This window comes from Barbus barbus (assembly GCF_936440315.1).
Source record: "Barbus barbus genome assembly, chromosome: 21".
Taxonomy (NCBI): Eukaryota; Metazoa; Chordata; class Actinopteri; order Cypriniformes; family Cyprinidae; genus Barbus; species Barbus barbus.
Window position 1 is genome coordinate 9,976,171 of NC_136749.1, and position 22,292 is coordinate 9,998,462.

Sequence of the window (22,292 nt, forward strand, 5' to 3'; positions counted from 1 at the left end):
TGATGATGGTGTTAAAAGCAGAGCTGAAGTCCACAAACAGGATCCTCACATTAGTCCCTGGTCTGTCCAGATGCTGCAGGATGAAGTGCAGTCCCATATTGACAGCATCATCCACAGACCTGTTTGCTCTGTAGGCAAACTGCAGGGGGTCCAGTGATGTCCTTCAGATAAGCCAAAACCAGTCTTTCAAATGATTTCATGGCCACAGACGTTAGAGCTACAGATCTGTAGTCATTATTTCCAGTAATTTGGGGTTTCTTTGGGACAGGGATGATGGTGGAGCGTTTGTTGCACTCGTATGTGTAAACATGGCCAATAAAGCTCATTCTGATTCTGATTCAAAGCCAGACATGCCACTTTGCCAGCTGTGATGCCTTTTTTACTGGTTTAAACTTGGCCCAGGTTTTTAAAAGATTTTCCCACCTTAATACTGTAGCTTCAACAATTGATTGCCAATTCAAAGTTGATGTTTGAATAAACTGACAGTTCGGATGCCCAGATTATGCAGAGCTGTAATAGCTGCTAATGGTGGATATTTTAATGAATCGAAAATTTTAGTTTTTTCTATGCATAAACTGTTTATGTAATAAAATATGTTTTCGTAGTTTGTGTTGTCCCTTATGTGGCGGGGTGGAAGGAACACGCGACAACAAGGTTGCGGTGAAAGCCCCGGAGGGTGGGTTTTATTAATCAAAGTGTGAGTACGGTGGCTGGTAATGGCAGTCTCGCTCGTGCTGGTGCTCGTGTTCTTCTCCAGGTGCGGGTGAATCCGTGGGGTGCTCGTGGTGAGGCTGCTCGGTCACACGCTGCTTTCTGGAGGAAAGAAGAGACACAGTCAAGTTGTGGCTTCATGGAGAGGTTTCTCACCCTTTCTCTGTGAGGACGCTCTTTTAAAGCCGCCAGGCTGATGAGCAGTGTTAATTTCGTTGACGAAGACGACGACGAAAAATGTTCGTCAACGAACCTTTTTTCTGTGACTAAGACGAGACGTTGACGAGCTAAAACTAATATCTGATGATAAAAACTATGACGAAATTTATGTCGCGTCTCATTAACAAGACGAGACGGGACTAAAATGTTATTTGAGGACTACCGGACATTCAAAATACATCCTATAGACTAAGTTAACTGTCTTGTCTTTCAAAATGTGCGTCTCTGTCATTGGATAAGGTGCGTTTGCATGGCAGCCGCGGTGGACGGATAGGCTACCAAAACACGAACTAGCGATCTGAAACAATGGCCTCAGCACCCGAAGGGTTAGGGAGTGGGTGACCAGACGTCCCGTTTTTCCCGGGAGTCACAATTCATTGTCGATTAACTTAAAGTTAGTGAAGGTGCGATAGGCGGAAACGCGCTGATAGAAGTGCTCTCTCTCACGCACGCTCCACTTCTTCAGTTCTCATACAGCGCGCGATCAGTTCTCAGTGCTCAAATACACACACAGCAGTCCAAATGTCTCTCATGTAGAGTATCTCACGGAAATACAGTCCGTTATGGTTTAAGTGAGCTTAAACAGGTGGGTAGGACCGGCTCCGAGGTCAGAGCCCTCTTGATCCTCTTGAACGCCTCCTCTGCCTCAGGTGTCCAACACACTTTCTCCGGCTGCCCCTTCCTGGTCATGTCTGTCAGGGGGGCGGCTAAGGAGGAGAAGTTAGGGATGAAACAACGGTAGTACCCTGCCAACCCCAAAAAGGCTCGTACCTGGGACTTCGTGCTGGGCTTCGGAGCGGACCGGACTGCTTCCACTTTTTTTTCCTGCGGCTTGATAAGACCTCGTCCAACCTGGAAGCCCAGGTACTTTGCTTCAGATAGGCCCAGGTGACATTTTCGGGGGTTGGCAGTGAGCCCAGCCCTACGCAGTTCGGTTAGCACCCTCCGCAGACGGTCCAGATGGTCTTCCCAACGCTCGGAGTGGATGACTATGTCGTCCAGGTATGCTGCAGCATAGGATTGGTGGGGCCACATCACGACGTCCATCATTCGCTGGAAGGTGGCCGGAGCCCCGTGCAGGCCAAAGGGAAGGGTCCGGTACTGCCAGTGCCCGCCAGGGGTGCTGAATGCTGTTTTGGGTTTGGCTGTTTCGGAGAGGGGTACCTGCCAATACCCCTTCGTCAGATCCAGGGTGGAAATGTACTGGGCCCTCCCCAAGCGATCGAGGAGTTCATCCACCCGAGGCATTGGGTACCCGTCGAATTCTGATATCTCATTGAGGCGACGGAAGTCGTTGCAGAAGCGGAGGGTGCCATCAGGTTTGGGGACCATGACGATAGGGCTGGACCAAGGGCTGTTAGATGGTTCAATCACCCCTAAGTTCAGCATTTGTTGGATTTCCTCCTCAATGGCCTGCCGACGGGCCTCTGGGACTCGGTAGGGCCGTTGCCGTACGATGACTCCAGGTGGTGTGTGGATCTCATGGTGGATAACATGAGTCCGCCCGGGTGCTGTCGAGAACACATCGGAGAACTGACCAACCAGGTGCTTCAGCTCCGTCTTCTGAGCCGCCGACAGCTGGGGGTTCACGTCTACCACCGCTGGATCCACAGCAGTGAGGGCCACGAGTTGGTCCCTTGTCTCCGTCCACTTCTTTAGAAGATTGATATGATATAGCTGCTCAGTTTTGCACCATCAATCTATCTCCAGGTTGGAATTCCCGGGGCTGGGCGGCTCGGTTGTACTGGCGTTCCTGTGCTTGTTGGGCTTTCACTAGGTGTTCCCGGACTAATGGCATGACCCGGTCGATCCTTTCTCTCATCTCCTTAACGTGTTCGATTACCGTGCAGTGGGGGGCAGGCTGTTGTTCCCAGGCCTCTTTAGCCACGTCCAATAGCCCCCTGGGCTGGCGACCGAACAACAGCTCGAACGGGGTGAAGCCGTTGGAAGCCTGAGGTACCTCCCGTACCCCGAACAGCACATACGGCAACATGAGGTCCCAGTCCCGCTTGTCCTCATCCACGACCCGTCTCAGCATCTGTTTTAATGTCTGATTGAACCGTTCGACTAGGCAATCAGTCTGGGGATGGTAGACGGAGGTCCTCAGCTGCTTCACTTTAAGGAGGGTGCACAGGTCAGCCATTAGCCGGGACATAAAGGGGGTCCCCTGGTCGGTCAGGATCTCGGAGGGAATGCCCACCCGGCTGAAAAGCAGGAAAAGCTGGGGGGAGGTTTTCGTGGTGACGTTCTCTGACAGGTTGGGCAAGCTTGACAGAACCGCTTAACTTCAGCCTCCATCCCCGGCCAGTGGAAGCGATCGCGGATTCGGTGGGTGGTATTTTCTGCTCCTAGGTGGCCCGCTAGAGGGTGCAAGTGGGCCAGCTCTAACACCGTCTCCGTCTTCGTCCGGGGTACCTCCAGTAAAGTTTTCTCCTCCCCCCTTCGCTGCGCGACACAATAGAGCAGGCCGTTTCGGACGATGAAGTGTGGGAGAGGATGGGTTCCCGACTGAGTCTCCTTCCCCTCTACCATGCGTACCTGAGCCCAACAATGTTTTAGGCAATCGTCCTCTCGTTGTTCCTTAGCAAAGGACCCGCCTCCAGTCACCTGCTGAAACACATCATGGTATAGGTTAGAGTTAGAATGAGGGGACTCACCATCTCTCCCGCTGTCCGAGGCCAACAAGGCAGGGCGGCATCGGGCTCCTTTCGCCGGCTTCTTCCTGCGGCGGCTCCCTTTCGCGGCGGCGGGCTGGATGACAGCGGCCAGCAGGCGGTCAAACCCCGGCCAGTCTCTTCCCACAAGGACAGGGACCGGTAAGTCCTTCACCACGCCCACTTCTACTGTCCAAGCTCCAGGGAAAGCGGAGATGATCACTCTCCGGGTTGGAACGTGTCGCGTGTCCCCGTGCACGCACGTGTTCGGGACGGTGGCTTTGGTTTCTCCGCGGGGTGCGAGAATTCGGGACTGGACTAAGCTGACCGCGCTGCCGGAATCCAACAGGGCTGGAACAAACTGGAGAGAGACCCAGACGGCCTAAAATTTCTCTCTTTAGTTCGCCGTAATCGCTCGCAAGCTCTGACGGCAAGGTGAAGTACGCGCGTTGAGCCTCGCCGGTGAGGAGGGGTGCCACCAGCTGCGCCCACTCGTCAGGGTCCCATCCCTCCTGGGTTGCGGTGTTCTCAAACATCTGGAGAAATGCTTCAATACCATCATCCGCCGTCATTTTAGGCAACAACTGAGTCACCTTGACCCGGGGATCGGGTAGCGGGGGTGGGTTTTATTAATCAAAGTGTGAGTACGGTGGCTGGTGATGGCAGTCTCGCTCGTGCTGGTGCTCGTGTTCTTCTCCAGGTGCGGGTGAATCCGTGGGGTGCTCGTGGTGAGGCTGCTCGGTCACACGCTGCTTTCTGGAGGAAAGAAGAGACACAGTCAAGTTGTGGCTTCATGGAGAGGTTTCTCACCCTTTCTCTGTGAGGACGCTCTTTTAAAGCCGCCAGGCTGATGAGGTGCAGGTGTGGCCGATCAGCCAATGATGAGTGGTGCACCGGTGCTCCTCGTGAGTTTCCAGGGCGACGCTGATGTGATCTCGGGACGCCCGTCACACTTATCAGTGAAAAATTATCACAAATTAAAAAGGATTCATGCCAATATTGTCCAAAACCCCACTTTTCTAGGGCGTTTCCAAACTTTTGGAGGGCAGTGTACGTTTTAGAAACATTGGCAGATTTTACCTATTTTTGCTCCACAAAGAAAACTGTTCTAAATGAGACCAAATCAGGATGACCACTGAGTGTCTCATAACAACATTCAAGTATAGCTAAAACAATTAGTCAATATAATTGAGATAATGATTGTAATTGTACAAAAGTAATATAATTGTTTGACATTTTCAAAAGCTTAAGTGATTACCTTGTGTTATTTATGTTAAGATATGTCTATTGTAAAAGCTGAAAAATAATTGACGATTACTCGATTAATAATTCTAATAATCGCTGGATTAATGGATTATCAAAATAATCATTTGTTGCAGTCCTACATTCAAGCAACATTAAAAAAAATATATGGATGTATACTATTAAGATTTGTTCAAATTCAGTCACAGTTTTGTTCCTGCATGAATCAGTGTTACTGAATGAACTGGTTTAGTAAAGCCCCATTTCTGCCACTGAATAAAAAATAATAATAACTATAATAATAATAATTACTATAAATATAATAATTCCCCTTTAATTCGGTCACTCTACATTGCTTTGGGAAATACATTTTCCTCGAATATTACTGAAGCCTTATTGAATCACGCCAGTGAAACTGGCCAATGGCGTTCAAGCGCGCGAAATATGAGGGGGCTCGTCACTATATAAAGCAGCGCTTGTACGTCATCCATTCAGAATTTTTTCCTTCAGCAAGAAGCCTATCAAAGAATCTACTACTCACCGTGATCTACACGCTGCAGCGGACACGCCTTCTTCCCCTGCTGTGTTCCTGTAAGTGAGCTTCGGACGAACAAAGATGACCTCTCGCGATTCCCTCTCCTGTGTAGAGCCAATCGAACCCTCTGATGGCCACGAATCGTGCGTCTTCTGCCTGGGTCGCGCCCACGCAGAGGCGGCGCTTGGGGGGTCGGACTGCCCCCACTGCGGAGATATGAGTCTCCGGACTCTCAGGCTCCGTGTGGCCATCGTCCAAGGCGATGAACTCGCCCAACTAGCTCTGCCGCGCTCTTCCTCTGAGCCAAAGAGTAAAGTGCCGCGAGTTTCTGATGCGGATCTGTCCGGTCGGGTGACAAGACCGCGCCGGCTCAGTGCCCACACGCTTCTCACCCCCCTGCTGCAGGTCCCCTTCCAGTGCGCTTCATGGCCGCTGATCTCCGCCCCTCCCCCAGCGCGCAAGATGTGGTGTCTTTCGGAGCCATGGAGGAGGATGAGGATGATGCCATCTCGGTGGCAGCGTCTGCGAGAGAGGAGTGGTCCAACAGCCCACTGGATTACACTGCGCCCAGCAGTGACGCTGGGGACCTCCATCACAGTGATGTTGAGCTCCTACGCATCCTGACCAAGGCGGTTGATGAGCTCGGTCTGGAGTGGGCGCCTCCTACCGAGCCGGCCAGAAGCCGTCTGGACGAGTGGTTCCTCCAGTCGGACCGCGGCCGAAAGGACACCCCGCGGAGACCCGGCCCCTTTTTCCCGGAGGTGCACGACGAGATAGCGAAGTTGTGGAACGCACCGCTCACCAGTCGTGTGCACAATCCGGGATCCTCCCTTCTGTCGTCAGTGGACGGCGCTGACCGAGCGGGGTATGTTAAACTTCCCCCCGTGGAGGAAGCCGTCGCTGCCCACCTCTGTCCGGCAGCCACGGCGAACTGGAGGGTGAGAAACAACGCGTCTCTCCCCTCTAAACCTTGCCGCGCCACCGCAAACTTCGCTGGCAAGGCTTTCTCGGCGGCGGGCCAGGCAGCTTCAACACTGCATGTGATGGCAATACAGTCCCTGGATGAAGGTGGCCCGGACCCTGAAGTCTTCAAAGAGCTCCGACGCGCCACAGATCTGGCCCTCAGCGCAGCGCGCGGGAAGACCGTTTGCCACTCCTACTGCGGTTCGGCGCGAGCATGAGCCGGCGGTGAGGCCAAGACAGCCTTGGCCGAAGCACCGCCAGGGCTCGAAGGGCCAGAGACCCCGCCCTGACAGAGACAGCAGGCCACCGGCTACGGAATTAAAGCCGCGTTCCTGATGTTGTCTCTCGGAGGAGGAAAGCTACACTCAGCGCCGAAGACGAGCCACTGAGAAAGTCTGCTCGCTCCGCTGTGTGTGTTCACCACGCCCCCTTGCCTGTGGCGGGCGGCGAGAACGATTGTCATGTTTGTGTTTTGACTGTTCCACAGTGCAGTGCAATAAAGTAAAAAAAAAAAATACAAAAATCACCTCAATATCAGGGCAATTTTCCTCCTCTCACTCCCCTCTCCCCCATCACTCACTCTCACACTCGTGTGGTATTAAACTCCCCACCCCCCAACGGCGAGTTATCCCTCACGGTGTGCAGTCCGCCTCGCCCGCTGTCACAGTTCACAGAAGTGTGGCAGGCACTGCCAGGGGTATCAGAGTGGGTTATGAAATCAATAAAGAACGGCTACACACTTCAGTTCTTCCGCAGACCGCCCCGTTTCAACGGTGTGTTAATGTCCACTGTACGGGAGCAGAATGTCTCAGTTCTGCGAGAGGAAATTCACAACCTTCTCGCAAAGCGCGCTGTAGAGGCAGTCCCCCTCACAGACCGCGAGAGCGGCTTCTACAGTCGTTATTTTCTGGTGCCAAAGAAAGACGGCGGGCTCCGCCCAATCTTGGACCTGAGACCGCTGAATCGCGTGCTTTCAAAGCGCTCGTTCAAAATGATTACGCTGAGACAAATCCTCTCACATATCAGAACGGGAGATTGGTGTATCTCCGTGGATTTAAAGGATGCTTATTTTCACATTCAGGTAGCCCCCTGCCACAGGCGCTTCCTGAGCCAGAACATCTCCTTTTTAGGAGTAGAGCTGAACTCAATCAAAATGCGAGCGAGTCTGTCGGAGGAGCGCTCACGAAAACTGATCAGTTCTCTCGCAGTCTTCAAACTAGGGCGTTATCCCCCGCTGAAATGCTTTCAGAGGACGCTCGGCCAGATGGCTGCCGCCTCGACAGTGTGCAATCTAGGGCTCCTACATATGCGTCCGCTTCAGCTCTGGCTAAAGAGCCGGGTGCCACAGAACGCATGGAAAAAAAGACGCCTGAACTACGGCACGGATTTACTGTCGAGGGGCGGGATAATCCATGGAGAGTGGAGATTACACCCTTTGACAGTCAAAATGATTTGGAGTGTATTCGGCAGGGCGGAGGTGGATCTCTTCGCATCAGCGGAGAACACTCACTGCCCGCTGTTTTATTCACTGACACACTCTCCCCTGGGAGTGGATGCACTAGCTCACAGCTGGCCGAAAGTACGCAAGTATGCCTTTCCTCCAGTGAAACCTCTGCCTCGCGTGCTTTGCAAAATCAGAGAGGAAAAGGAATCTGTTCTGCTAGTGGCACCGAAATGGCCCAATCAGCCGTGGTTCCCAGAACTGGTGGAGATGCTGGTAGCCCCCCCGTGGACTATCCCACTGAAGAGGGACCTTCTCTCTCAAGCACAAGGGACAATTTGGCACCCAAATCCGGAGTCATGGAGCCTTCATGTCTGGCCGCTCGACGGAGCTTGCCAGTAACAGATGCGCTTCCTCAGCGCGTGCTGAACACTATATCTGAGGCTAGGGCTCCCTCCACAAGGCTTCTCTACGCATAAATGGAGAGTTTTTTCAAGTTGGTGCGTATCGCGGGGCGAAGACCCAATCAGCTGCCCAATATCAATAATCCTTGTCTTCCTTCAAGAGCGATTTGATAGCGGTCGTATGCCATCCACATTGAAAGTGTATGTGGCCGCTATAACAGCCTTTCACGCGCACGTCGAAAATCGCCCGATCGGCAGAAATGACCTGATCATACGGTTTTTAAAAGGAGCAAGAAGGCTGAACCCTCCTCGCCCTTCTACTCTACCCACTTGGGACTTGGCGCTAGTGCTTGACGCTATCACGGGACCCCTGTTCGAGCCCATACAATCAGCGAGCTTGCGAGCACTCTCTCTCAAGACAGCGCTCCTGCTCGCGCTGGCCTCTGTTAAGCGAGTTGGAGACCTACAAGCGCTTTCAATTGACGACTCGTGTATTGAATTCGGGCCAGGTGATTGCAGACTCACCTTGAAGCCTAGAAAAGGTTATGTGCCTAAAGTGCTTTCGACTCCATTTAAAGCGCAGGTCATATCACTATCTGCTTTCCGCCCCGAAACACCAACCGGGACAGAGCCGCTTAATACACTGCTGTGCCCTGTACGAGCGGTGCGTACTTATATCGAGTGCTCTAGACAGTTCAGACTCTCGGAGCAGCTATTCGTATGTTTCGGTGGACGTACAAAAGGACTGCCTGTGTCCAAGCAAAGGCTGTCACACTGGATCGTCGACGCAATTGCTTTGGCTTACAGCTCTAAAGGTGTGGAATGTCCGATAGGGGTTCGTGCCCACTCAACCCGTGGCCTCGCATCATCCTGGGCCTGGGCAAATGGCATATCTATTCAGGACATTTGTACGGCGGCAGGCTGGTCGTCACCCAGCACTTTCGCGAGGTTTTATAACCTAGATGTGTTGTCGCTTGCCTCGCATGTGCTGTCAGTGCGAGCAGCGCACGCGCTTACTCAGCCATGATCTGAGATGTGTGTCAATGGTTTCGACTAGGTCGTATACACCCTGTATAGACGCACCACCAATTCAATGCTGTCCCTATCAGTTTATCACAGTATTATGATATAGTTCACCACGTCTTTTAGGACTTGGTCACCATCATACCGGTACGGCTGTGCATTATAACATGATTTCATTGAAATTAAACAATTTCAAATAATCTATTTGTGAAAGCGCCGAAGCCGCCGCCATTTCACATTCTTTGTTTCACCGGAGTTAACTCCGCCCCTGATGTGACGCGGCATCGTCTAGCTGCCGCGCCCCTGACTTTACATGGTTTCGACTAGGTCCTGTAGACCTGAGCTGTGTTTACTAAGAGCGCCAATATCATTGCCGTTCTCATTACGGCTCCGAATGTGAAACTTGACATACTTAGTCGAGGTTGGCTCCATCGCTGTGACACGGCGGGATTTTATACGTTCCCAAAGCAATGTAGAGTGACCGAATTGAAGGGGAACGCTCTCGGTTACTCACGTAACCTCGGTTCCCCGAAATGAGGGAACGAGACATTGCTCTTATTGCCGTGTCACCGAGCTCAGGATCTTACAATGCCTAGTTGCTTCAGTCAAAGATTCTGAATGGATGACGTACAAGCGCTGCTTTATATAGTGACGAGCCCCCTCATATTTCGCGCGCTTGAACGCCATTGGCCAGTTTCACTGGCGTGATTCAATAAGGCTTCAGTAATATTCGAGGAAAATGTATTTCCCAAAGCAATGTCTCGTTCCCTCATTTCGGGGAACCGAGGTTACGTGAGTAACCGAGAGCGTTATTCTCCTTTGAAAATGTGCGTGTGGTTTGTGAAACCCGCCCACTGCCAGTTTACCCAATTGTTTTTCGGCACCCAGGGTTGCCAGTTGACGGGAAACACAGAGTATTTAATTTCAGTCGTCGTCATGTGCGCTCGTTCTGATTGGTGTCGTCAATCTGGCAACCTGAGCGTGCCTCAAGTCTGAGGAGGAGGGGCCGGGTGAAAAAACCCTCTCCAATATTTTGAATTTGAGCTGCAATACCTAGTTCTACCACTTGGTGCCAATTCTACATACAGCACCTTTAAATAACTAACTTTTGCAAGTCAGAATTGCAAATTTGTATCACGCAATTCTGAGAAAAAAGTCACAATTTCCTTTTTTTGACTTTTTTTTCTCCGAATTTAGATATGAACTCGCAATTCAGTCATTCTTGAGAAGTGGGACAAAACAGGGTGCAAAACAGAAAAAATAAAAACCTTGTACTCCGACAAATGAAACTACATTTACATATCTGATATGTACTAAGCTACTGAGCTATGCTTCAATACAACCTCAGAACTTTTCCTCTTTTTTTAACAAAATGTGCTTTTTACCTTGGACTGTGTAATTTATAATTTCAACTTTATCTTTAACAGCATTCAAGATGTTAACATTTCAAAACACATTCTCATGTTAGCAGACAGATTACATGTGACCAACAATTCCTCAACAAATATAAAATATCATAATGAAATATTATCAAAAATATTCCTCTGACGGTGGTGACGAAAACCTGAATTTGTAGTATTTTTAACTTAAATACATTGAATCAATCAATTACTGTCCAATTTTACTGTGTAAAACAAACAGTGAGTATGCTATTGTTTATAAAGCTTTTATTCTAGAGTCACATTTGAGTATTTTGATATATCATTGGAACACAAAATCTTATGGTGGTGACATCTGATGGTGTTGACAAATGTGGCGTTTCTTTCACAAAATAAATGGAGTTCATGTAGTAGCCATTTTGGGTTTTTTGATGCTAGTTGATGCTGGAGGCTAACGGAACCTGCTTCAGGAGAATAAAATTATCTAAATATTTCACATAATTTCCTCAGAAATTGGAAGATGGTGTTGACATATCATGGTTGTGACAGGAAAAATTACCCTGATGTACTCTGCAGAGGAGGATTGTGACAAGGGGTTCGTTTAGAGTGGACAGCTGCCCCTGATATTCCCTGATTTTATTACATTTTAATGAATGTCTGACGGTGTTGACAAAAAGTGGGGGCACAACTTTGAAACCTTATGAAACATGCATATGTCACTGAAAAACAACCTTGCTTTGATACGAGATATTATTAAGTGTTACTTTTGATAAAACAAGGTCTTTTTCATAATTAATATGAATGATTGAACCCTTCTCTGTGGACACACTGTTTTAGATGTAGTGAGAAGACAATAAGTGTCAGATTTCACATAATAAGGATCAAATTAAACGAAGGGGATAATCGTGTTAAATACATTCTATTATTAATCCCCATAACATTTACAATTGAAAATATTTTTTATTTTTAAACCTAATATCAGTTACAATTGCTGGACATGTTTTGTTCCATGTCTCAAGAATCACTGAATTGCGAGTTATAAAGTCAGAATTGAGAGATAAACTCACGGTTCTGAGAAATGAAGTCATTTGCGAGTTTATATCCCAGAATTCTGAGAATAAAAGTCAGGATTGCGAGTTTGTATCATGCAATTCTGAGAAAGAAAGTCAGAATTGCAAGGAAAACAGTCTGAATTGTGAGACAAAAAATGTTATTCAGTGGCGGAAATGGGCTTCCATAGTTTACAGATCCACTCATATACATTGTCTGTCACCATGTTGTTTAATAATGATTCAAACTGCAGAAAGTTTCATTGGAAAATCCCATTGGTGTTGAACTGTGCTTGTTGAACATCAAGACAGGAATGTTTCTGTTACGTTTGAGGTGCCTGCATAATTGCAGCATAGATATCGTTCACTGCCTATGATATCCCACAATCCTGTGCGGGCACAGGGCAGTTGGTTGTAAAAATACAAATGGTGAGTGATGGAGTGATTAAGAAGGATTCAATTAATTATGACTCGGTTTCTCCCAAGAAATAAGCATTGTAGCCATGAAATATTTGCTTGGTTATGACTAAAGCTCACCTACATTCTGGTAAGGTCATTTGTTGTCATGAAACATCTCAATTATCAATTCGTCGTGACTCGGAGTGACCTATTGAAAACGTCTCGGTTAGGTATATAACCCTCGTTATGGCAAGCCGTTTTAACATTTAAAACTTTTTTTGCCTATCCATAAATATAATTTGGATAGTCACAATTGTAATTCGGAATTACAATTTGACTAGTCACAATGACAATTAGAGATATCTGCAATTATAATTGCACTAGTAAGAAATCTATGAAGGTAAATTTGGTGCAAAACAACTGAGTGTCCGTGACAGCAAAATTTGTAGTTGTAGAGAATAGCCATGTATCAGTAAATTTGAAGCCACAGAGAAAAGTCGCAAACTTGTATATTTTTTCTCTCTCCCACAAACACAACACAATAGTCTGCTGTTGTATACAATAGTTACACCTTCTCGAATCCTTCATTGCAGATACACAAATCCTATTCTACGAATCACAAATCAAGAAACTCGTAGAGTTTGCCATACCTTGTTCCCTGAAGGAGGGAACAGAGACGTCACGTCAGTAACCGACGAATTGGGATCTCACCAACGTGACTCAGAGTGACCGACTGAGAGGGAACAAGGGTTATACATGTAAAACTTTGGCGATATTTTATAAATGTCTATAAAGAAGTATTTAGAAATGACCGTGTTTCCATTAACAGAAGTTATGCGACAAAAACTAATTTTTTTCCTCTCGCAATAAGTCATCACAAAGGAATTTGATGGGATTTTGGTTATATTTAATCGAAGGAGGCGTGTGCATGTATCTTTACAAAAGCAGTGCGGAGAGCTGCTTCAGAAACGTGCGCGACGCGCCACATATAAACACAAGCATTGACTAGAGTGGCCAAGATCAACTCAGATGGCCGTATCAGAGCCACACTGTGCCGCAGATGTGTGCAGTGTAAATTGTCTAAGCATGAATGGCAGGCAAAGCCCCTTATACTTGAGAGCGGCCACATATTAAGTGTTTCTTGGAGGTTATAGTACATTGAAGACTGATTAAATTTTACATACACCATGTGACCTGTAATTGCGGGAAAAAAAAATGTTTCCATTGCACTTTTGCGAATTATTCCTTTTTCGCATTGCCTGATAAACCACCTCATGCGAGCGTAAAAACTTTTTTGCGATAATATGGGCGTTTTTGCAAAATTGATGCGTTTCCATTAGGCGTACTTTCAATTCGCAATTTCAATTTGTGCAATTTGAAGGGTAATGGAAATGCGCCTACAGACTGACTGGATAGTGAGGCAGCAAAGATATAGACGGTCTTTCACTACGTTCTGTTCCCCTACTATTGCCTCGTCTGTTTTGAGGTCTCATAGGGAGAATTTCACCCTGTTATGTTTGCGTGTGACAAAGCCTTTCTAGTCTGCTGTGATTCAGATGATCCCGTGTTTAAACCTAATGAAAACCAAATGAATTTGGTTTTCTTTTGTATGAGAAATGTTGAAACACGTTCATTTTGGTGCAATTCTAACAAATAACATTGTTATGAGATCTATAAACACGTAAAAACAATTAGAAAGTGAGCAGTGAGGGCTATATGACATCTGTGTGTGTCAGATGAGTCAGCTAATAAAGAAACAGATTTCAGTCTTTGCTCAGAATTCAAAGTCAGGAACAGGAAAACACTTTTTATTTTTCCTGGATAGAGTCTCAGCCTTTATACTTTTCAGAAGTTTATTTGAGGCCTTTTCTGCAAAGCAACACAACAGATAGCAACCAAGTATTTATGCTCCAAAACAGAACAAAACCAAAAGAATAACAGGGTTTCATCCACATGTGTGAGTGATAAGTTAAAGTTGACGCAAAATACAACATGGAACAGAAACTGCGCCAAAAATAAAAAATAATAACCAGAACGTTTACGGAAAATGCAGAGACTTTTGATAAGCACAGATTTATAAAGCACAAATACTCCTGCAAATAAACATATGGACATTTGTTTATAGATTTCCACAAATTAAACAGTGCATTTAAGACAAAATAGAACTGTGGTCAATCTAAGTGTCTACACAAGCAAATTGAATAAGAGCATTATATTTTATTCCATAGAAGTATTCTATACATTTTTAGACCTTTGAGCATAAATATTGTCAAATCTGTATGGTAATTCTTCAAATGATTGAATGCACAGAGAAAATCCAAAGACACATCTTAAGATGGTCTATTTGAAGGGAATGGTGAATTCAAGAACATGATCCATGAATGAAAGATAAGCATTATAAGTGCTAAAACAAGCTTTAACAGCAGGGGAGTACAAAAAAGCTGATACGTAAGGTGTCAAAATAGATCATATTTAAATTAATGCAATAATGTAATAGGCTATGAGTAGCAGAAGTCATTAAGCATTCATGTTTCTGTCTGTACTGCCTGAGAAATCAAGGAGGACAGAAGTGGACTCTAATGTTGTAAATGAGGCATGAAAATCATCCACAGTACCAGTTCCTTCTACAACGATGCTTTGAGATCTGCAAATATCATTTGTAATCTGCTGTTTGCTGGTCTCAAAACTGATCGGCTCTATAAATCACATAATAATGATCAGAGCTGAATCTCCTTTATATATAGGATCATCAACAACTTTAAAAACATTAAAATACATCCTCAGACAAAAACAAGTTTAAGAATACTCAAACTGAACAGCATTTGTAAGTAATATTTTGCTTTTGGCCTACAGAATAGAATTTGCACAAAATACTGCATACTTCTATTAATATTATTTTTTGTTCTTCCGAGAGTTACAAAAATATATTTCATTTCTTCAGCAGGTAAATAATATATTTAGATCTAGATTGCATACACTATATGTAACTGTGGGTGTGTGTATTGTGTGTGTGTGGTGTCTTCATTTGTAAATGAAATGTGCCTGTGTGTGTTCAATGAGTAGTCAGCGTCTGTATATCTGTGTCAGAGCCGAACAGCTCTTTGTATAGCGGAGGGAAGAGGGAATGCACCGTGAGAGGGTAAAGCTGCCGGAACCACCGCAGTTTCTCAATGTGCAGCGCACACAAAGACTTCAGCACCGGGACTCTTTGATACAGCTGGAAATGTACAAAAACAGCATTAAAAGTCATTTCTAACCAATATATTTCTTCATTTTCTGCATTGCAATTCTTCATCATTCCTTTTTCTCCATGTTGTTTACCTTATGCAGTAGACTCTCCTGATTGTCTCTGTGCATAATGTGACTAAGGGCAAGCTCCACATCTCTCCTTACTCTCTGCACTCGCTCTCTGTCTTCCAGACACGGTCGATCTACTCAAAATGTAGAGAAAGATTGAGAGATTAAGCCCATTCTACTTTAAAGTCACTGAGTTTCTGCAGTAATGTGGTTTTGCTGTGCTCACCTGCATTGAGGAGGACCAGTGCAGTGAACACTGCCATCTGCTGTTCAGTCAGTCTCAGCGCACACAGATTGTGAGCAAAGTCAAATACAGCAGCTATTAGATCGCCACAAGCTGAAGAACAAACACAGACATTCAAAAACAGTGTGAATTACATTGCCATTAACTTTGGGAGGGTAAAATGACTGTTAATAAAAATGTTAAAAGTGAATAAGTCACAATGTCAGTGAGTAATTAGTCCTTGTAAAAAGGGATTGTAATTGTGTACTTGCATATAATATCAATGGAATAAAAGGCAACTTAAGTGTACTTAAAGTACACTTGCATTTAATATAAATTTAGGTAAAATTTTATTTTAAGGCATCCTTGTTACACATATTACTAGTACTTACTATTAGAATAACAATAAATTATGCATAATTACATGCAAGTAACCCTAAGACAAACCCTTATCCGAACTCTAACCATATGTGACCCTGGACCACAAAAATACATTGTATGGGTCAAAATGACCAATTTTTCTATTATGCCAAAAATAATTAGGATATTAAGTAAATATCATGTTCCATGAAGATATTTAGTAAATTTCCTTCCCTAAATACATCAAAATGTAATTTTTGGATTGCTAAGGATTTCATTTGGACAAATTAAAAGCCGATTTTCTCAATATTTAATTTTTTTTTTTTTTTGCACCCTCAGTTTCCAGATTTTCAAATAGTTGTATCTCGGCCAGATATTGTCCTAACAAACCATACATCAACGGAAAGCTTATTTATTCGGCGTTCGGATGATGTATAAATCCCAATTTTGCGAAAATTACCCTTATGACTGGTTTTGTGGTCGAGGGTCACATATAGAAAGTACATGTAGTTAATTAATATTACTCAGTACTGAAATGTATAATTACACTGTAACAATGACACCTAAAATAAAGTAACCTAAATTTAAACTACATGTATGTAACTACAATTTAATTTAATTGAAATTAACATGCAATAAAGTTTCCGAAAACATCGTATCCAGTTCGCAATAGGTATATTCTTTTAAAACATATTTTTTGTTATTAGTACATAGTATTATTCACAAGATATTAGACAAATATGATTAAATTCTGGTTTTTGAAAATATGCTGACAAACACTTACACTGGAAGTCTATGGGGGCATCTCTGTAAATCAAAATATTCCTTTAACTCACCGAGGGATTTGAAAAGTTCTGTTCCTGCAAATTTGCCGTCAAAGAATACTGTGTTGTTTTCTGTGTTAAACATCCGACTCATCCGCACCAGAACCACTTCCATGGACCCTAATAAGAAAGAGAGAAAGGCACGCACAGAAGAAGGTAGAGAGGAGAGAGCAACATACACAGAATTACAGAAAGAAGAATGAGAATGGAAAAGGAGAGGACAAGGCCAGAAAAGCGAGAGATAGAAACAAGACAGAGAGATGAGAATGGAGCTATAAACCTTGTAAACCTTACCAGCCGTAACTGATTAACTAGTATGTAGTACGGACAGCTATATCTCACCACTCTTGAGGAGAGCAATTTGATCATTCTGACAAAGCTGACGGAATCCTGGGATACGTTTAGCAAATTCCACCACGTACTGAACAGCATCAGTTAACCGCACCGCACAGTGCTGCCACATCTCATCCACCGACTGCAGAGAGAGGAAGAGAGATGGAGAAAGTGAGAAGGGTGAGAGTGAGTGGGTACTATTTAGATATCCACACAACAAGTATGAATGAAATGTTTTTGAATGAAGCCTCAAGTCCCCAGTATACTTTCTTCAATCGGGTAAAAAGTCATTTGCAAACATTCTGACATGCTGGTATTAATATTTAAATATGTGATGTACACTGTCCTCTTAATTATACAACAAACACACAACAAAACTGCAGACATTTCCAGGAATTCTAGGTCATCTTTAAATCTTTACAGGCTGTATATGAGTGATTGTAGAGATGTGGATATGTTTGCACCAGCTCTGCTATTCGGCCCTCCATGTTTTTGCTTGTGTCTGATGGCAGTTCAAAGTTGATTAACATTCAGCTTGTCAACAGTCTATGTTTTAGAAAAAACATCACAATTGAAAAAATATCATGAATCAAATCAATGAATGGTTAATGGTCAATGAAACAGACCAATGGAAGCTCAAATGTGTTTAACAGCCAGTTTGAAATTTTCCACAAATTTTGCGTTGGCGAGTGGTTTCTATAAACCATTAAGAGCTTTGAACACTTTGTTTGACCAGCTTTTGTTAGAAATTACATTCACATCCTATGGACCAATGGCTGTTCAAAGGTGTCAGCTTTAAGTTTTCCAGACATTTTGCACTGGTGAGCTGTTTCGAAAAACACCAAAATGAACTCAAAACACTTTGTTTGATTTAGGTTCAAATGACATGACACTTATTAATTCTTTAATTAGCTTTAAGAATATCAGAATCTGTACAATAAAAAAAATGCTAAACTTTTTCTCAATTGTGAAATTATTTTTCTTAATTACGACTTTATTTCTCACAACTGATAAATTTATTTCTCATAATCGCAATTATTTCTACAACTTTACATCTCACGATGCCCCTTTTTCACATTTGTGGGTTTCTCAGCGGCGGAAGTCGTTATAGTTGGGTTAACTTGAAGAGCAGTGAATGGGAGAGTACCACAAATATTTTTTTTTCATTCCCATTTGTTCAAATAGCAAAAGAAAAACTCCACAGTTTCTCCAATGTTTCACAACTTTCAATAAAAGAAATAAAAAAACGAATAGACTGATAACGCCGATTAGAAGAGAGAACGATGTCAAATTTACCGTCCCTCCCATAGACGCTGCATTAGAAACACCCTCGCATTAGTGTAAACTAGTTATTTGTAATTTGATGCAAAAATGATAATAATACACAAAAAAAAAACTTTCAAGGATTTACAACGCTGATGACTGTTAACCACGTCATCACATTCTTGTGAAAAGTCTTGAGATTTTTACTTAATTCAATCACAAAGAGGAATGTTTGACTAATGACACACTGTTTCACATCGTCATCAGTTACAGCTGTGCTAGTTACATAAGAGTAGAGATCATGTACTTTGCTCTGGTAAGCGTGGATCTCCTCCCTGCTAAAAACCTTCCATCTGAGAGCCTGCAGCTCCTCCGGTCGATACTGAGTCGTCTCTCTGTGGGACCGTACGATACTCGCAGAGACCTCCTCTGTCAACAAACACAAAGAGAGACGTTAATCCAAAAGCTAAACAGAACACCACCACTTAGTACAACTCCTAAAGGTGTGATCGCATTATTGAAATGTGAGCACACCTTAACTCTGTTACATAAAATTACAGTTGAACCACACATGGACTATTTTAACGATGTCCTTGATACGCCTTGTTCGTGTAAGGATCTGCCAATGGGAGGGTCAGAGAGCTCTTGAAATACATCAGAAATATCTTAATTTGTGTTCCGAAGATGAACGAAGGTCTTACGGGTTTGGAACGACATGAGGGTGAGTAATTAATGACAGAATTTTCATTTTTGGGTGAACTATCCCTCTAAACCACTTTATAACACCACATAGCTCTGATGAATCTTGTGATTCTCACCTATATGCAGAGATGTCGGGTAAGAAAAGAACGAGCTCTCAGAGTCAAAAGGACGAAACCCCATTTCACTGTTGCTCATGTTCAGAATAGCCTCTGGTGTAGACCTTGTGGGGTCAAATCCTGAAAGAGAGAAAGAGAAAACTTTACACCACAATATCATTTGAGATGAAAAGTACTTCCTTCAGTGGAGAATTTCTCACCTCTTCCAACTGACAAGTTGGAACCTATGCGACACTCCAGGTATGGATGCACCTCTGGAAGGCAGCCTTGCAGTTCAGGCTCTACAGAGTAAGGGTAAGCTGGAGGTAGAGGTGGGATGGGATGTGATGACTGTTCTCTGGGCTCTTTGTTGGATCGGTAGGCTGGAAGAGGCTGGGGCTCTTGGACTGAGTTGGCCTGAAGACGCTGCTGCTGCCGGTGTCTCTCAACTTCTGCAAACAGAGAGTCTCTCTGGCGCTTAGACATCCGGCCAAACTTCACCGCTGAGGGAGATGAGAAAACATCACAAAAATCACAAAAAAGATGGAATTAATCATTCTATATCATCCATTCAAGCATTCTTCTCTCAATCCTTTTTTACCATCGCGGCTCATTCCCTGAGCAACGCATTTTTTGAGACGGCAGCTCTGGCAGCGGTTACGGCTGGCACGGTCAATAGGGCAGTTGCTCTGTCTGGAGCAGGAGTACTGCACACTGGAGGACTGACTTCTGCGGAAGAAGCCCTGTAGAGGCAGAAAGCAGTGGGTCGGTGGGTTGTAGTAGAACAATTAGGTGGAGTGTACTAAAGAAGCAAAATTATGAATGTTTGACATTAGTGAAATCATTTTCTTTTTCTTACCTTGCAGCCTTCACAAGTGATAACTCCATAATGAACCCCTGATGACTTATCTCCACAGATCTTACATGGGATCACCTCAATCTGAGCTATAGACACAAACACAACAATAACAACACAAACATTAAAGCCTTGATCATGTGTTTTAACATAAATGTGTTGAGCTGTCACAGTTGATTTAAATAAGTCCCAATGCTATTAATCAGATCAGAATTCTAGCCTGCAGAGGGCAGCACAGCCCAGATAAAACAATTATTATTATGTATAGCCTATAGTTTTTTTGTTTTTTTTTTACTGATAATGCAATTTTATATTTATTTTTAAAAATAATTTTTATTGATGAATTCTTTCATTCAGCAAGGATGCATTTAATTGATCAAAAGTGACAGTTTAAAGATATTTATAATGTTGCAAAATATTTCTATTTCAAATAAATGCTATTTTGAACTTTCTATTTATCTATTCAAGAATCCTGAAAAACAGCTCAAATGTTTTTTAACACACATTGACATTAATAAGAAATGTTTCTTGAGCACCAGATCAGCATATTAGAATGGTTTTTGAAAGATCACGTGACACTGAAGTTAAAAATGAAACTATGATCAGCTGTTTTCATTGTATTTTAGATCAAATACAGGTAGGTGACTTGCAAAATATATATTTTTTAATCAAACACTTATGTTTGAATGATAGTATATAAACATATTTTAAAAAGTATAGTGATTATATAATTTACTTAACCCAAAATGAACTGAACCATGTATCAATAATGACATTCAATAATAGCACAGACATACCAAAATTTTAAATGGTTAATGCTTTAAGATGTTAAAATAGGTACAGTATCTTGAGATGGATGAGTAGACAAATTAATATGAAGAAATGAAACACTGGTTGGCTGGTTCTTTTCGTGGCTTGTCCTTAAGTGTATTTGCTGTTAAATACACACTCACAGTATACAAGTGTACAAGTTCAAATACACAGAAGTATAAATACACAAAGCTGCTGAAACACAAACGCACACTGGTTTTGTAACAGACTAAAGATAATCCCTGAAAGCCACATTAAGAAATCCTAATCTAATGAACAGAGGGAGAGAAGGGAAGGGGGAGGATGAATGAAAGTAAAGAGAGTGCTATGAAAGAAGTGTAGCTTTACTGTTGTACTGTGTACACAAACACATATGAACATCCCTAGTAAAAAAAAAAAATTAAGTAATATATATTAAAAAACATTTATTTCATACTATGTATAGTTCAAATCTATTAAGATAGTCACTGACATGCTGCTTGAGACTTACTGACATTAAAATATGAATTAAACTTTATTTGGAGTACTACTTGTGCACAATGCACATTTCTTCATATTAAGTGAAGCATAAAGTGTTTCAGTGTCACTATTGATGAGGACTGTATGATCTTTGAATAATATCCGTCTTTAAATGCCAGATATTTAAAGTATACCTGAAGTATACATGCAGTAGTTCCACTTTAGCACAATCAAATATACTTTACTAGGTTAATGATATTTTCTTTTCCCCAAAACATCATTTACTAGTTTATGTTTTTTTTCTTCGCAACGACTGCTGGGTTTTGTCAGGTCCCTGAAATGTAGCTGATTTCAGGTTTTATACTGGGGACATTTGGTCTGAAAATGTATATAACACACGCATGCACAGCAATAAAAGTGAGATTACAGTGTATTTAAAAATAATATCAGAAACAATATGCTAAGGCATAGGTCTTAAAATACATTAGTGTTTAAAACTGCAATGTAACAGAAATAGTGGCAGATTTTTTCTTCTGTGTTATGGTGTACATCCGAGTGAAACAGATTATCAAAAGAAAACACTGTAGAACGGGGACTTCCATCTACATTGTTAAGTAGATGGAGGCAGATCTGAATGCAAGCTTCTGATTAATTTTAAGAAAGGAACGGTGTTTAAAATATGAATGAAAAGAATATTGGAGAAGTCCAGCGTATGTCACCAGACAGAATTCTGTTGTTTCACTGGAGGATCCAGTTAATATATTTTGATTAAACATTATTGTTCATAGTAAGACCAATAATATGCAGTTTGAAAAAAGATAGGGTGAATTTTTGTTTCGTGTTCATTTGTATGTTCTTGTCGCTTAAGATAGTGAGAGGTTTTGTTGCATTTCTGGCATGTTTCTAAGCTGAAACTCAAAATATGTGTGTTCTGTACATTAGTGTGTGTGTGTGTGTGTGTGTTTTTTCAGTCAAAATGTCAGTAAGTCTAACCTACTTATTTCTTGGAATCCAGCAATGTGTGTGTGTGGCTAGGTGATGTGGTCACATC

At 43.3% G+C, this 22,292-nt stretch overlaps 1 protein-coding gene across 4 annotated transcripts in view; it reads right to left on the reverse strand.

Annotated features, from left to right (window-relative positions):
- Positions 1-13,794: 13,794 nt before the first annotated feature.
- The window catches only part of LOC306886913 (nuclear receptor ROR-alpha A-like), a 30,795-nt gene continuing 22,297 nt past the window's right edge, over positions 13,795-22,292 (reverse strand). For 2 of the 4 annotated variants that reach the window (XM_079444282.1, XM_079444281.1), the window contains 10 exons: positions 19,976-20,061; positions 19,718-19,859; positions 19,338-19,619; positions 19,138-19,257; positions 18,627-18,748; positions 17,066-17,198; positions 16,736-16,843; positions 15,543-15,653; positions 15,341-15,450; positions 13,802-15,236 (listed from right to left, as the gene is read on the reverse strand). In XM_079444282.1, coding sequence (XP_079300408.1) covers positions 15,072-15,236; positions 15,341-15,450; positions 15,543-15,653; positions 16,736-16,843; positions 17,066-17,198; positions 18,627-18,748; positions 19,138-19,257; positions 19,338-19,619; positions 19,718-19,859; positions 19,976-20,061 — 1,379 coding nt within the window. In that variant the 3' untranslated portion in view covers positions 13,802-15,071. Of the gene's footprint in view, positions 15,237-15,340; positions 15,454-15,542; positions 15,654-16,735; positions 16,844-17,065; positions 17,199-18,626; positions 18,749-19,137; positions 19,258-19,337; positions 19,620-19,717; positions 19,860-19,975; positions 20,062-22,292 lie in introns of all 4 variants that reach the window. The other 2 variants (XM_079444280.1, XM_079444279.1) reach the window with 2 other exon arrangements.